At 30.3% G+C, this 15,997-nt stretch overlaps 1 protein-coding gene across 1 annotated transcript; it reads left to right on the forward strand.

The window, feature by feature from the left end:
* Positions 1–10,215: 10,215 nt before the first annotated feature.
* LOC133306467 (uncharacterized) lies at positions 10,216–12,621 on the forward strand. The gene is made up of 9 exons (XM_061506793.1): positions 10,216–10,365; positions 10,454–10,715; positions 10,759–10,891; positions 11,277–11,567; positions 11,642–11,765; positions 11,856–12,038; positions 12,152–12,190; positions 12,316–12,479; positions 12,573–12,621. Exons 1-9 carry the CDS (start codon positions 10,216–10,218, stop codon positions 12,619–12,621), a joined length of 1,395 nt encoding a protein of 464 aa, XP_061362777.1.
* Positions 12,622–15,997: the final 3,376 nt, after the last annotated feature.

The following is a 15,997-nucleotide window of genomic DNA, read 5'->3' on the forward strand; positions in this document are numbered from 1 at the left end:
AAATACATCATGATTTCCGTCTCAAAACGACGTCGTATTGGGCTTACTGCAAATAACTTATCTGCAGTAACTGCAGAAAAAACGAAGCCATGTTTAAATGATAGAAATATGGCCTAAGGTTAGTAATTCATATATTTTGAATAATTATTTTTAAAAAAATGGTTTTTATTTATTATCTAAATTTCACAGTCAGAAATTTTTTTGAATTAAATAATTATTACAAAAACTAACTTTAATTAGTTGAAATTCGGAGAATATGAATAATCAAATATTTTTAATTATTAATTTATCTATGAATAATTGATATGATTTACCAAGAACTTATGTGACATAAGATGATTCATTCCTCTCAATACGATTTGATGTTTGGATCATTAGTCATAAAAAATATTTGTTTTTAATTGAAAAGAATGGATTTAAAAAAAAAAATTATTTTATTTTATTACTCATAAGCTTACATGTACAAATTAAAAACTCTCAAGAGGATTTTGCATTAAAAACCTTATCTTTATTTCTTTATGTTATTTTCTTAAAAATATATTTTGTTTCTTGAATTGCATTTACTTATTTACCAAATATTAAATGTATGTATTAATTCTACCAAAAAAATGTATGTATTAATTATTATATTTTTTTAGATATATTAGTGAGATTTGAATATATAACCCAATCCAAATTACCCAAACCCCTATACCAATCCTAGTGGTTTTAATTATTATAATTTTTATTAGTATTGATAATGATTGACTAAATCAATCTTTTTTTTTTTTTGGGTACATAAATCAATCTTCATTAATAAATTTTTTTTATTACAATTTTATATATTTCACCAAAACAATATCGTTAATAAAACTAATTAACACAAAATATTTCCGGGCAAAACATAGATAGAACACTAGTTTAAAAATTATACAACTATTTTCAACACTCAAAAGAAAAAAAAAAACCAGCATCAAGCTTTTGAAAAAAAAAAATTAGTGTAGCGCTTGACTTGTTTTTTATTAAATATTATGGAAACGATTATTTATTAAAAATAATTGTTCTGAATATTATTTGGAAAACGTATCTTTAAAGTTATAAAGTTTTATTTTTATTTATTAATAATCTATTTTTATTCTGTTATCATGAATGATTAAACAAATTGTATAATATTTTTGCCTTTTGATTGTTCCATATATTGTACGCGACGTTAAAGGGAGACAAAGATATCAGTATATCACCACTTCGTGGAATCAATTTCAGTTAATATAGAAAATGTTGAAGGTAAGGAAAAAAAGTAATTCATTATTTTTTTATCATGAAAGCGTAAAATCGTAATAATAAATCGAAATTTTAATAACAATCGGGACAAATTATCAATCTCAACAAGAATTTATAGTAAGATTACAAATTACCTTGCAATGATAGATTTTACATTTCGAATTCAAGTCATAATGTTGTAATAAATAGAAAGTCGACCAAGTCATGAGTTAATACTCAAGTGTTGATTGTTAAAAAAACAAAACGAAATTTAAAAAAATACCTTGGAAAAAGTCAGTTAATAAAATTATAAATCATGTAATAAAAGTATATTTGAATCTTACAAAATACTTTGCTTTATTTTTCATATCTTTTTTCAATCTTTCCTTCCATAAAAATTATGCCTAGGCTTCATTTGAACCTTACTTCAGTAATGAGTAATTCCTTAAAAAAGAGATAGTATAAAAAGCAAAAATATCTGCATTTGCGATTTGTGGGTCTCCACACCGAAGGTGTGGGTCCATATTCCCTCCAAAATTTCCTCATTGGTTTTCGGCTTGGTTCGGAGGATGACTCGCTTCACGCTTTATACCTTCCAAATGCACATCTCAGTAACCATTTGGCAGTTCAAGAAGCAAAAGCAATAAATGAATACTAGTTTATTTTTCCTCCAATTATAATTTAATCGACAGATGAAAATAAAAAAACGTACACTATAAGAATAAGTGGATGATGAAAATGCAAAGTCATCTTTGTGAGTGGACCCCATTATTTTATTTCATATTATTAAAAAAAAAAAAATTGTAATACCAAACAAACACAAGGTAAATTACAAAATTTAATGCTTAATTAATGCAACATAGGCATACTAACGGAGCTAATCATAATCTATTGATAATTTTAACTATTAGCAAATAACAGTGTGTCCCAAATTAACTTTTTCGTTTAAAGAGAGAAACAGAAACAATAGGAGAACATAAAAATCAGTTGCCAAGTTGCCATGGATGTAGCTACACATGAAGATGAGGATAAGGATGGGATGAGAGTGCTGCGTCGGTTAGTCAAGAGTACTCAACCATTTGATAGATGATTCATTATTTCCTTGATCCTTGTGCCCTCATCTAAAATATCTCTTTGATGTAGATAGATATATGGAGCTAATTAGAGTACGTGACGCATTCATTATCCATCTACTATGATTCTGATCAAATTAAAGGCTAAGAAAGTAAGAATCACACACAGGAACACAGAGATTCATTTCTACCAAGCATGTTATCCTACATCACCTGTAATCTAGTATGATATATTTTTTGTAATCGTATTCCCCATTTAAAAATTTGTTCACGTTGTGGTACTGAAAATTTAATACATTACTTATTAAAATTAGAAAATTTCATCTACTTTTTTATAATTAATATCATATGAATCTCATTTAAATTTCTTCCCAATAAAGGAATATGTAATATCAAATTAATGAAGATCGACTTAATATTTTTTTATTAAGTTTTTACAACCTTCCTGCACTGAAATTATTACACTGCTCCAAGAGCATCACTTACTCAACACGACGGACAAATTAAAATTGCATAATAATTTTTTAATTCAAATATTTCCTTTTTAATGAAAAGAATGTGTGCTTGGAGTATAGAAAATGTGCTCTTCCTGCACGTCTTTTTTGTTCCAAAAACTTTAGCTCATGTGTAATATTGTGATCATTAGATTTATCTTTGATAGATATTGATTTGACATTTTGACATATTGAATGCGATTAAATGACCTTGCAGGTATATCTTAAGTATTTTACTCAAAAATTGGATGCAATTTTTGATGAATATGACAAAACATAATTAATTAATAAACTAAGTGTAAATAGATTCACACTCACAATCAATCAAAATTAATTTTTCTTTTTAAAAGCTGATCGTTGGTATCTTTCTCTGAAAAATAACACTAATCAATATAGATCAAAGCCTTAAATATTTCAGACGAATACAGGACATCTAGAGGGCCTTATCAAGTTTTAAATATTTTTTTTATAGCCAGTTTTAAATATTAATTTACTTGTATTAAATGATTCATATAATTAATAAATTAAAATCATAAAATTATCTTGTTTATATAATTAGATAGACAGAAATTAACGGTTGAAATATGAAGTAAAATATTTTAATCTTGTCCTGAAATTAAAATATTTCTCTTTTTTATACATATAAAAAAGTTACAAAAACAGTAAATCAACAAACACAGAGTTATTATATCACAGCTTAAATAATTAATAAATAGGTAGAAAAACTGAAAAATAAATAACACAAGAAATTATTTATAAGCTTATCTTATTTTAAATTGTTTACGACGTTGATTAGCGTTGAATCGTGGAACTACGGAGAGTTATGTGGTCTTTTCATAAGTAATATTGTCTTACAATTTAAACACGGGTTCTTGTCTGGACCGTGGTTGTTTACCATTCCGATCCATCCTTTATGTGAACTATATAAATACAACGAGAACCACGAGCGTCATATGTCAACGACATAATGGGATATGCCAGTTGCACATATATATCATGGAACAAAATTATATGAAACGTATCACTTTTATTAAAAGATTGGGAAATTTTAATGTATAATAATTCATGAAACATATAAAGCGAATATATTTCTTTAGTTATCCTAATCATGATGTGAAAAGGATAACCGAAGCGTTCTCTTTTCCTAATAGCCATAATAAACAATGTGTCGAGCTTTATAAGAATTTTAATAGTTCATATATGTCACAGCCTATCCACTGAAAACGATATTTGACATTGGAATTACTTGTTATTAAAACGATATTTTAATAGTATCTTGCAGCCCAACATCTTTCACCATCAAAATACAAATTTCTACAAACTTTAAAAACTTATCATAATTCAATGCATCGTAAACATCTTCTGTTTGATATATCTGTTTTGTTGCGTAATTTAGATGCTTTTGTTCCCTTCAGAAAGTTATAGTTGGAAAAGTTGAATATATATAAGGACAAATTAAGCCTTCTACTATTATTTAGTGAAACGGAAGCTTCCGCCTATGAATTATCTGAAAACAAAATCAAAAGCATATTATTGGAGAATAAGGAGTTAGCGATATTATGTTTTTCAAACCTAAATAATTAATTATGCTTAATTAGGTACCAAAATAAATTTAATAGCACAATGCATTAGGCAGACTGCATTCACTTTGATTAATGACATAATCATTGACTTAGTAACAATAATTTATTAGGTATTTGTTAAAGAATTGACATTTGAACTAACATGAACCCTTTTGTTTTCTAGTAGCTATGAGTCCAAGTCTTAATAATTATAAATCAATATTGGCGGAGGATTAGTTAAGAACCATCTTTTATGTTATTTTTGGTCAGTTCTAATCACCACAGCTTTAATTACTTGACTTCGAAACTACAAACGGTATTTGTCACCGACCTTATTCACACACAACAAAAATTAAGTACTCAACCAATACTCGAAAGTTTTCATGCAATTTTTGTAGCATATTTTTACATATGTTGCACACCTACCACATCTCTTACCAAAAATTAGAGTAATTTTCCTTGTGAGAGAATTAAGTTTGAAGGTTTTTAAAGCTGGAAAAAAGCATAGAAATTGGTTGAGTTGGGACCATGCCCCTTCCTTGCAATTTGATCCATGACCTGTAGGAAACGCCAAGAAAAATCTTGGGGCTTTCAATTTATCTCTCAGCCTCTAAAAGTACTGTTTATGGAAATCACTTTAGCTTCGAGGTGTTGTTGCGTAAGGAACTCAGCCTGGTTGGTAATAGTGGCTGAAGTGCTGAGAACCCATGTGATGATGGCTATAACAACCGTATATGAGACAAGCCCCTTCTTTCAACCATTTTTTTTTTTGGATAAGCGTGCCTTGTTGTTGGGTTAATTAATAGATTCAAAGCAATATTAGAACTATGACTACTTTGATTCTTGCAAATTTAATTGTGTTTGAGACTATTGTATTTAGAGCCGGCAAGACGGACTCGGCTCGGCGGGTCAATTCGCCCAACGGGACGGGGCGGATTGAGTTTTTCAACCCATCTCAAAAGTGGGGTGAGCTCATTTTTTGGCGGGCATAGGCGAGTTGAGACGGGTCAGTGTAAAATAGGCTCGGACTGGCGGGCCAATTCGCCCAACCCGCCAAACGGAGTAGGGCGGGCTGAGTTTTTCAGTCCACTTTCAAAAGCAGGGCGGAGCTGACTCATTTTTTGACGGATTAACAGCGGGGTGGGACATGGCGGGGCGGGACGAGCCGTCCACTTTGCAACCTCTAATTGTATTGTGGAATATAAGATGAATGGGCGAACTATATGCATCTTACAATTAAGTTATAATATAAGCATGGGCGATTTTAGACAACCACTATATATAATGCACAATCAATAGAGCTTAAGTCATAATAACAATTAGAGCTAGGTTGGCTCCTCATTATTAAGAGAAGCTTCCATTGCTTAATACTTCTTAATTTAATTTATTTATTATTTTTGAAAAAAAGAGAAGCAATGTAGAAACTAGAAGCAGACACAAAGGTGGCTTTCCTTTGTGTAATTGTCGGTGGATGATATGTTATGTTTAGTTATGACTTATCTGAAATGACTCAGACTCGATTCCTTAATCATAACCCGAACCACAAAACATTGGGGAGAGCATTTCGTTGTCACTATAAAACGCATCCAAACTAACTTTGCCGGCTTTCACTGTGGCCATCTGTTGAACGGCTCCACAGCTCTTATCATAATATCTTGTATCTCTAACTAACCTTCAAGTTTGAATAATTTTTTTTTTTTTTTGCTTATTTATTTCAAATCTACCGTTTTATTAATATATGCCAATATTTTTGGTTTGGCGTTAGTGAGATATGCAAAAATGTATATAAATTAACAGATTGGAGTAGCATAACCACAGCTTAATAATAATTGATAACAGATGGCTATATGCTCATACCCAATTAATCTATATCTATAATTACATTTTATATTTATGGGAGTCATTAATTATAATTTCTTCTCAACCCCTATCCAAAAAAAATAAAAAATTTAAAAAGTGCTTATTTTCACTTTGTTATAAGGCATAAATAAAAGGGGAGAAAATACATTTAGAACAGAAAAGAATAGTATGCGTATTACTTGAAATAAGTTTTTCCCATATAACAAGTACATGTAATTATTTTCAAACGAACTTTATTATTTTTTTAAAAGCTCCGTTTGCATTTACAATTTTTATTTATTTTTTGAAAATATGGGTTCAAATGAAACCCACATCGCAAATTTCGATGTTTGTCCAAGTGCTCATTTTTATCGTTTTGGGATGGAATCTGGGGTGGGTGGGTGGGACAACGAATTTACTTTTGTGTTAGGTTATCAACAAGAGTCAAGAACGGTGCTTTAACATATCCTACCTCTGTCAACAATATCAAGCCAAATTTCAGACTAGTTAGTTGTTACCAAAAGTAGACGGAATAAATTCTATCATGTGTTAATTAATATAATTATATTATAGGAGAGAATCTTAATTATTGATAATTAAATTAATGGTGATAATTTTATATTTTTATATTTTTTTATCTCTCTTTCCTTATCATTGACCCATCTTTATATGATTAAATTTTTTTCACATAATATAATTATGTTAATTAACACGTGAAAAATTCACTCCCCAACAATACACCAATAATGTGCTAAGCTTATCAGTTCAGGATATGGATTGGGACGTAATACATATCTAAATGTAAAATATGGAATGGGTACAGGTTGGAAACCCAAAATGTTCTTGTAGAACAGGCCTACTACATCATATTCTTATTCGAGCATGCTCTATGACATTGGCCCAAAGGTTTCATTTTTGATCTGCAAGTCCAAATTTAAGGACTCCTCTAGTCCTCTAAAATGGTGGTCATTACCTACAACTTGCTGTCTACATGAAATCTTGAATCACTTCTCAGTATATTTACTGGGATGGTACGCATCACAATCATCATCATTCACAAATCACATTTCTTCCTTGGTTGATTAATTGATTTTATCCCGAACCATATCATAAGATTCAATGTCAGTCATCAATCTCGTGTTATACCTTTTCTACCTCTCAATATAAAATTTATGATGGAATTGTTGGAGAAATATAAAGTTATAAATATAACTTCACTCAATAATTTAATTTTTGGGTTGGAATAATTTTTTACATGATTAAATAGCCATTAGTTCAATTCACACTGTCTCTATTCAGTAAGTAAATAGTCTCTATTCAGTAAGTAAATAGTCGTGACTTCAATTCGCAACACCTTTATAAATCACCCTCAAGTTAATTGTAAAATTAAATAACCTTAAATATATTTAATTTATTTCACAAAAGCAATCAAGATATTAAATATTAAACAAAAAAAAAACATATAATTTGACTTGGCTTATACTAGTATAAATCTTAATGGGAATCAAAATCATTTAAAAAAATAGCATGAGTGGGTAAGTTTTAATTAATTAAAAAAGAGCAAAAATATTTTTTTATTTCTTCCAAAAAAAGTTATTGCTTTTTTGGTATTTTACCATTTTTTTATAAAATAAAATAAAAACATGTAAATAATAAAACAATTCTGAATATATTAACATATATACTAATTTAAATAGGGTTTAACATTTCTACTTTTGCCAGAAATATTTTTCTCATTAAAAATAGGGATTAATGTCAGACACATAAAAATGTGTAAGATCCATATTTTCTTTTTCTCTCTCTTTTTTCCGTATGACTTCATATGAATATATATATATATATATATATATATATATATATATATATATATATATATATATATATATATCTCCTATAATAGGAGAGAAATTAAATTCTTAAAAATATAGGAAGGTAATTTTTATAAATAAGAATTCTTATACTTACTCTTAATCATTGATTTATTTATGCAATGACTCATGTAAATAATAAACTAAAACTGTTAGGTATAAGTTTATCAACTACTAAAATTAAGAATTTAATATAAAATAGTCATATCGTATATATACCATAAGCCATAACGATATCCATATAAATAGAATCAACTATTATCAGTAATGGTATAAGTTAATCCTTCTATGTATGCACTAAATTGAGTTCTAAACAAAGTACACGGCCTTTCATATCCATTTTAGTAGCTCAGCAGAATAGTAGCATCCCATAGCACAATATCACGCAATCTTCAATTTGACGCTCATCCTTGCCCTGCCCATGTAAATTCTGCACCCAACATGACTTATGGCCAATTTGAGTGGGGTATTTTATTTTTTATTTATTTTTCCAAAAACTGTTTTTTTAGGAAAAAAAATATTTTTTTACTGTAAATTCGTTTAGATGTCTGTTTTAAAAAAAAGTCGAAGTCACAAAAAAAATTAAAAATCTACTTTTTTTTGAAAGCTAAAATTTTAGTTTCTAAAAAAGCAGAAGTCAAAAATTAAATTTTTTTTTTCAAAATTTTTTTTTTTTCAAAAAATCAATATTTTTTTTAAAATGTAAATACGTTTAACTTTTGTAAAAAAAATTTCTAAAATAAATAAGGCATAAAAATTACTTTTTTAAAAGGTTAAACAAACATGCTCTTATTCTAATACTTATATTTAGAAAAATATTTTTGATGCTCTTATTGTAGTGAGTATTCGATATATTTTTATCAAATATAATTAAAAAAATACTTTTATATTATTTTTTATATATTTATTCTATTCATATCCAATATTTTTATTTTTGACAAAAGAATAAAAGAATATGTACTCCCAATATAAAAAAAAAAATGAGCTACAGATTTGGGGACGGGACTTCTGGCATTGAGAGCAAATAATTTGCCACGTAGCTCAAAATGTACGCGATTCTGGACTATGATAGACAGCAAATACATGAAGATATTTTCAGTATACACCGAGTATTTAATACATCTTTTATCAAATATAAAAAACAAAAATAGTACATTTATACTATTTTACCTTTATATTTATTTTCTTTTCATATTTTATTTTTGGGAAATAATTATTTCATGTGGCATGGGATAATTATCTCATACGATAGAGACAAAATAATGGAGTCCACTATTTTATTTTATTTTTTAAAAAATAGACTTCGCTATCTTATCTCCATTATGTGATAGGTTATTTTGCCTATTATTATTTTGCTTACCTTTGTCTACCCCTTTCAATACCATCAGATCACAATCTCATCCAACGGAGGAGATTTACGATATAAATTAAACTCTTTTACCCCTTTCTCTCTCCTCCTCTTTCTCTCTCTTCAATGGCGCTTCAACATCAAAAAAAGGTGCAAGCTTTTTTCTCAATTCATCCAACCCAACTATTATTACGAGCATTTACATAAAAAATTGGAATGAGGTGTCAAGAAGAAATAAACTCATATAGCCTATGTTATGGAACAAGGTAGGCCTCCTGTCTTGGGCGTAACATAGATAAAACATAGATCTTTCCCCCCACTTCATTATATATACTAAGGGAATAAACAACATTGGAAAGTTTGATGATGTGTCACTCCCTCCTTTAATTTCACCAATGCGTTCACACTTGAGAAAGTTTGAAAAGTTTCTTCTTTTGGAATTTTTTTTTAATCAAAAATTATTTTTTAAGTCGAAAATTAATATTAATTAGTGGGAAAAAAAGGGAATCCTTATCTTTGTGGGGTCAGGCTGAATTAAAGTTTCACTATTTTATGAATGGGTAATTGTCATGTGCCTTTAATATTTAAATTGAAATGTAAATGATAATACGCTGAACGATAAAAGAAGTTGAGAGACTTTTCAAGTCCATTTTGGAAGTTGTGTATATATATCATATGTTTTGCTTGGTTCTTCCCTTTGGTCATCGCCTTTTGTGATTCTTCCCCTCCTTATCCTATTTTCGTTTGTTTTCTCTTGCAACTTCATCTGCTCAACCTTTTTTGGTGTGAAATATGTACTCGAGGTATGATTTCATTAAGGATCTTAATTCGTCGAAGAAGGAGTGGAGGATTAAGGTGAGGGTGGTTAGGACTTGGAATGTTCCAAATTTTCAGCGAAAAGATTTTGACGACAATCTGGACATGGTTCTCTTAGACGAGAAGGTAATACTTTGCGTTCTGTTATAGTTTTTTTTCGTTTCATTTTTTTTAAGGCCCTGATGTTAATTTATCTAATGTATTTATTTTGTAGGGTGCAAGGATACATGCTACTGTCAAAGGATCTCTGAATGTCCGTAAAAAAATTTGCGAGGGGGATGTCTATTTTATAAAGATTTTTGGAGTTGGGTTGAACATTGATCATTTCAGGCCGACTAGACATGATTATCGTCTGTCTTTCAACTTGAGGACGAATGTCAAATCGATTGTGGATGCTACTATTCCTGCTTATGGATTTAGTTTTGTTGATTTTGATGTCATAGAGAGGGAATCAACTGAATTTCCTTATTTAGTAGGTAATGTTTTTGTCTGAGTTTACTGTTATATTTTATCTGTTAGTGTCATTGATAAATGTTCAACCTCTCTTCTTTGTAGATGTCATCGGTTTGCTGTCAGGTATTGGAGACGTCTGTGAACATGTTGTATCCGGTAGAAAAACAAAGATGGTTGTTTTAGAACTTGATGACCTCAGGTATATTTGTATGATTATTGGGAAGTATATTTTCAGATGAAATATATTTTTATTTCGCTCAAATTTCCTAAAAATAGAGGTCACAAGCTCGAATTTACTTTGTGGGAGCAGCATCTGGATAAAGTACAGTCTTTGTTGGCGAATAACGAGTCTCCTCAAAACGTTGTGATCGTCCAGCTTGCAAGGATTAAATACAAAATATATGACGAGGATACTCTTCGATTCAAGCCTTCCTGAAATCATAGAGTTCAAAAAAAGGTGAGCATTTTGTTTACGCGCTTCGTTAAAAAAAACGTAAAAGAAAATCCCATGCGTGTGTGCGTCTTATATTGATTGTTGTTTTTGGTATGATTGGTGATTGTTTTGCTGTTGTGTTGCGTTTTAGGCTTTCATCTGATCCAATAGAGAGCGGTATGAGGTTGACTCAATTGTCTAGCCAATCATTGTATTCTTTTGAAAATGATTTTATGAAAGACACGGAGAGGAAGTCTATTAGTGACATTAAGAATTGCAGTGAGATTACTACCTGCATTATGTATGGAATAATAAAATCAATTGAGTCGAAGTACAATTGGTGGTACAAGTCCTACAAGAAATGTCCATATTCTGTATGTGAGGATTTTGAAAAATGGTTTTGTAAGTATTGTCAGGAACATTGGGACGATTATTGTCCGAAGTAAGTATTATGTTGTGAGCTTTTCATTTTGTTATTCAATCTGTTTGTTCATTGCTGTTTTTCCTGTGTAGCAGATTTAGTGTTCAGGTCAGAGTGGTGGATAACACTGATTCTGCCTCTTTCATACTTTTTGATAGAGTTTGTGTAGCTTTATTAGGAATCGGTGCTGCTGAAATACGCGAACAACATTTCAAGCGGGTTTTATACTTATTTCTCACATTTTGACATCTATTGACTATATTTGTACTTATTAATTCCTTTTTGATGTGTTTCCTTTTTTTTTTGTAGGGTGCTGATTTGGAGCTTTATCTAGAAGAAATTAACATTATCAATGACAAAACCATGTTGTTTAAGGTCAATGTGAAAAAAAAGCATTTAGACTCATTGAACGAGCCAAAGTATCAAGTTTCAAGGGTTTGCAGCAATGAATCTATTATCCAGTCATTTCTTAAGTCTGTGATGGAATCAAATGTATGTTGTTTTAATATGATTTCTTTGATTTGTTGCGATTTTTCTTTCTGTGTGTGTTTCTTATTTTACTTTGTTTATTTGGTTTGATTTTTTACTTTTTTAAAAAAATGCAGGATGACACCATATTCGATAATACGGAGGACAATGATGTTGTATCCCATGAACGTGGATGAGTTTCAGTATCTAAACAACTACTAACATAAACAATCGAATAAATATTGTCTCCGTTTTCAAATACATATTGTTCTGAATTTTTTGACATTTTTTTTTGTTTCAGGATGTTGAGAGTCAAACCTGCGAGAGTACAGGAGATGCAGACGTTTCTCTGTCTCTGTTGTCACCATCTCTGAATTTAAACAATGTTGTTGATGACAAATGTAATTCTTTTATTGTCCGTCCTTTGAAAAAGATTAAACTGGAGAAAGAGTTAAGTGCTTGCCGGTTAATTCTACTATGTTCTATACTTTATTCATTTAAATTATAAACGTTATTTTTTTAAACACTGACACATGGGAAATTATTTTTTTGAAATAGGTTTGATGGTGAAGCTGGAGACACAAAATCGGAGGAAGGATATCCATGACTTATTACGTATTGTATGTGCTGATCAACAGATAATTTGGCGGAAAGGAGAATTTGATTAAACTATGAATTATTGTAAATGTTTTGCAAAATTGTTATGATTCATAGGCATTGTGTTATGCTGATTTTTTGGACATGTTGTTCCATTATGTACTACAACGTTTGAATGGATTATATATTTACTGTACAATGAAAGATGTCCATCGCTATTAAACATAATGTGTGGGATTCTGGATATTATTTGATACGACTTAAATAAATCATTATATATTTGTTTAAATACTGACACGTGGGAAGTAATTTTTTTGAAAATGGTTTAATGGTGATGCTGGATACCAAAACCGGAGAAAGGATATCCGTGTCTTATTACATATTGTATGTGCTGATAAGCAGATAATTTGGTGGAAAGGAGAACTTGATTAAACTATGAATTATTGTAAATGTCCATCGTTGTTTGAATGGATTATATAATTTGAATGGATTATATATTTACAGTACAACTGATGATATCCATCGCTGTTAAACACGACATGTGGGATTCTGGATATGATTTTATACGACTTAAAAATATCATTATATATTTGTATAGATGTTGTTACCATTGATGGTGTATATGATAACTTGATATGTCACCGTTGTACAATGTATTTGTATTTTTTTTTAAAACGTTGATGGACACATTGGATAACAAAAAGCTTCATGTGAGAGAAATATTATACCATTAATTGCTGAAAGCAATTGGTAATTAATAGTTAGTGGATTTTCTTTTGAATTTTATATTTTGTAAATGCAATCAGTACACGCGGACCGTCCATCTCAATTATAAGACATCTGCATGCGTGTAAATGACAATGGATTTTAATTGCGTAATGTCGAAAACCTCACTCAGGTGGAAAGGGGTTCTGAACAATTGATGAACTGCTGCACGTCATAGTTTATAATAATGGGCTTAGATGTTGTGACAGATAACTTAACGTCTGATATCTTTAAAAGTCCCTGTTATTGAGTGCCTTTGGATTTAATAACAAGTTGTCACTTGATGGTTGCATTGGAACACGAAAACTGGTGCAAGTGTATGAATGATAATGCCATTAATGGCTAAGGTTATTGGGAGTTAGTTGATTCATTTGGTATAAGTGGCCATTAAGAATAATTGGATCTTCTTAACACACTTGAGGAAATCAAAGGGAGGTAAAACGACAGTCTTAATTTTTAACAAAATATCAATGCATGGTGGCTAGATAACCCAGCTGCAATTGATTGTTCCTTTTGCAAGTCGTAGACCATTCAACTTCTCCATCTTAAATGGGCATTTTATCATTTAATTATTGTGACAGTACCGATGAACATAAAAATGTTTTGCACACGCAGTGCTGACATCCTTTAATGCATTTTTTCTTTTCTCGATAGAGCACAAAAATGAATTTTAAAATTAACTTCCTTAACTTCTTATACGAGGGAGCAATAATTGATGAAAACAATAAAGCGAATTTCCTTTTGTCGGTTATTTAAGCTTTTGTCGATGGCTATTTCTTCTTCTGGAAAGCGGATGAAGATTGAGAGGGAAGAGGAGGAGTATTTCAAATCTCTTCCTTATGATTAGTTGATGGAAATTTTTGCTAGGGTGGCAGCTGGTGGGGTCGTTGATATCTACATGCTGCTACTAACTTGCAAGGAATTTAAAAGTTATCTGGATGACGAGTATATGTGGACATGAACTATACAACTTCTGCTGTATGGAGATAATTGAGATGTACAACGACTTCCTCATATGTTGTTGATGTTTTTGTTGTCGGAAAGTCTTTGGAATAAAAAAACATGCCATTTTATGCTGTATCATATTCTTGATTTTTATGCCTTTTTAATTATTTTGCTTCCTATTACTTTGTCCTATTTTTTTTATCATACATTAAATTGGAAGTTCTACAGTCTTCGATTGAAGTTGTAATGTCGAACTGTTGTGTCTCTATGTGAACCAATTTATCAAGACTTATATAAATTGGCCAGATGACCATCATTCTTGAACCTACCCTACTCTACAACAAAGATTTGTACGCATTTACGGATAAAACAAATATATATATATATATACAATATGAAGAAAAACATCTCGGACGTCAGAAAGCTTCCAAGATATTTGTGGTTATATATTTTTGCAAATGTTGCATCTCATTCAATTGAGGACATTTGCAACGTAAAATTGAGCTGCAAATATTTCCAGCAGTTAGCAGAACACGATTTTGTCTACAAGAACGTAGCGTTGAATAAGTTTTTAAAATCTGACTTGGAATGGATTACCCGCAATGTGTTTGTTTATGGGAATGAAGATAAATCGGTGTATGGTGTTAGAGTGTTTGAATTCGAGTTGTATGAATTCGAATTGTGTTCATTAAAAAGTTTCAATAAGGAGTGTGAGGTGCAATTCTTGAAACGTTGCTACAAGAGTGGCAACCCACCGATGATGCTTGAAAGTTGAAACGATATGCCATGAGTGTGGCGTGTCCTTAGTTTTCTTTGTTATTTTTCAATAGTAGTATTGTTAGATAACCATGACAATTTAGAACCTTTTAAAATTCCTTCGATGTAATGCAATGCCATTTCAATATGCAGTGCCTTAATTTGTTTTGTATGCAATGCCTTCTGCACTTCGTTATCACGTGAGGATGGTTCCATCATGGTCCACGGTTGATAAGTTAATTGTATTACTATGAAAGATTAATATGTGAAGGGTATATTATTGAGTTGAATGTAAAGAGTTTCGCATTGATTACATGAACAACACATATCCCAAATTTATCATTTATTGCGAATGAATTCTAAACCTTCTAATGATAAAAAATTATTAAAACTTTTGAAAATGGGATGTGTTCATTGAACAAGACAATTGGTCTATATTCATTTGAAGTATTTCATCTGAACCATTTGATAATCTCTCATTTTTATTAAATGACGGTTCATTGTTTAACGTATCCTATGATAAAATGAAAGAATGTTTTAATTATGGTTTCAAGAGTTGCGTTTTTTGATAAACTGGCTATGCTTAAACGTCGTAATTAATTCTTGGTCCAAACGATTAATTCAATTGTTTTTTCCAAAGTCAGATGAGTATTTCAATCATTGCTTTTATCAAAATAGTGAATCACTTGAAGAGGTTGTGTATTTCCCTTCAAACGACTCAAGCTTCATTTTGTATACAGTAGTTCAATTATTCTAAAATTATTCATCTTTCCCTTTTCAATGGCGATGTTTCCTGTCAAGCGCACAAAAGTTATGAATCGCAATCCTGAATCCCTGCAGAGTCTTCCATCGGATTTATTATTCGTGATATTTGGAAAGGTGGCCTCTCATTCCATTGAGGATGTATCCTACGTCAAAGT

Source organism: Gastrolobium bilobum, unplaced genomic scaffold (assembly GCF_033153095.1).
Source record: "Gastrolobium bilobum isolate Gb01-03AN ecotype WA unplaced genomic scaffold, APGP_CSIRO_Gbil_v1 utg1261, whole genome shotgun sequence".
Classification (NCBI taxonomy): domain Eukaryota; kingdom Viridiplantae; phylum Streptophyta; class Magnoliopsida; order Fabales; family Fabaceae; genus Gastrolobium; species Gastrolobium bilobum.

Excerpts from the sequence above, each read along its gene's own strand:
- LOC133306467 (XM_061506793.1), top strand. The coding sequence starts at position 10,216 with ATGTACTCGAGGTATGATTTCATTAAGGATCTTAATTCGTCGAAGAAG. Across the intron at positions 11,766-11,855 it reads GCGAACAACATTTCAAGCGG|GGTGCTGATTTGGAGCTTTA; the intron begins GTTTTATACTTA and ends TTTTTTTTGTAG. Across the intron at positions 12,480-12,572 it reads AAAGAGTTAAGTGCTTGCCG|GTTTGATGGTGAAGCTGGAG; the intron begins GTTAATTCTACT and ends TTTTTGAAATAG.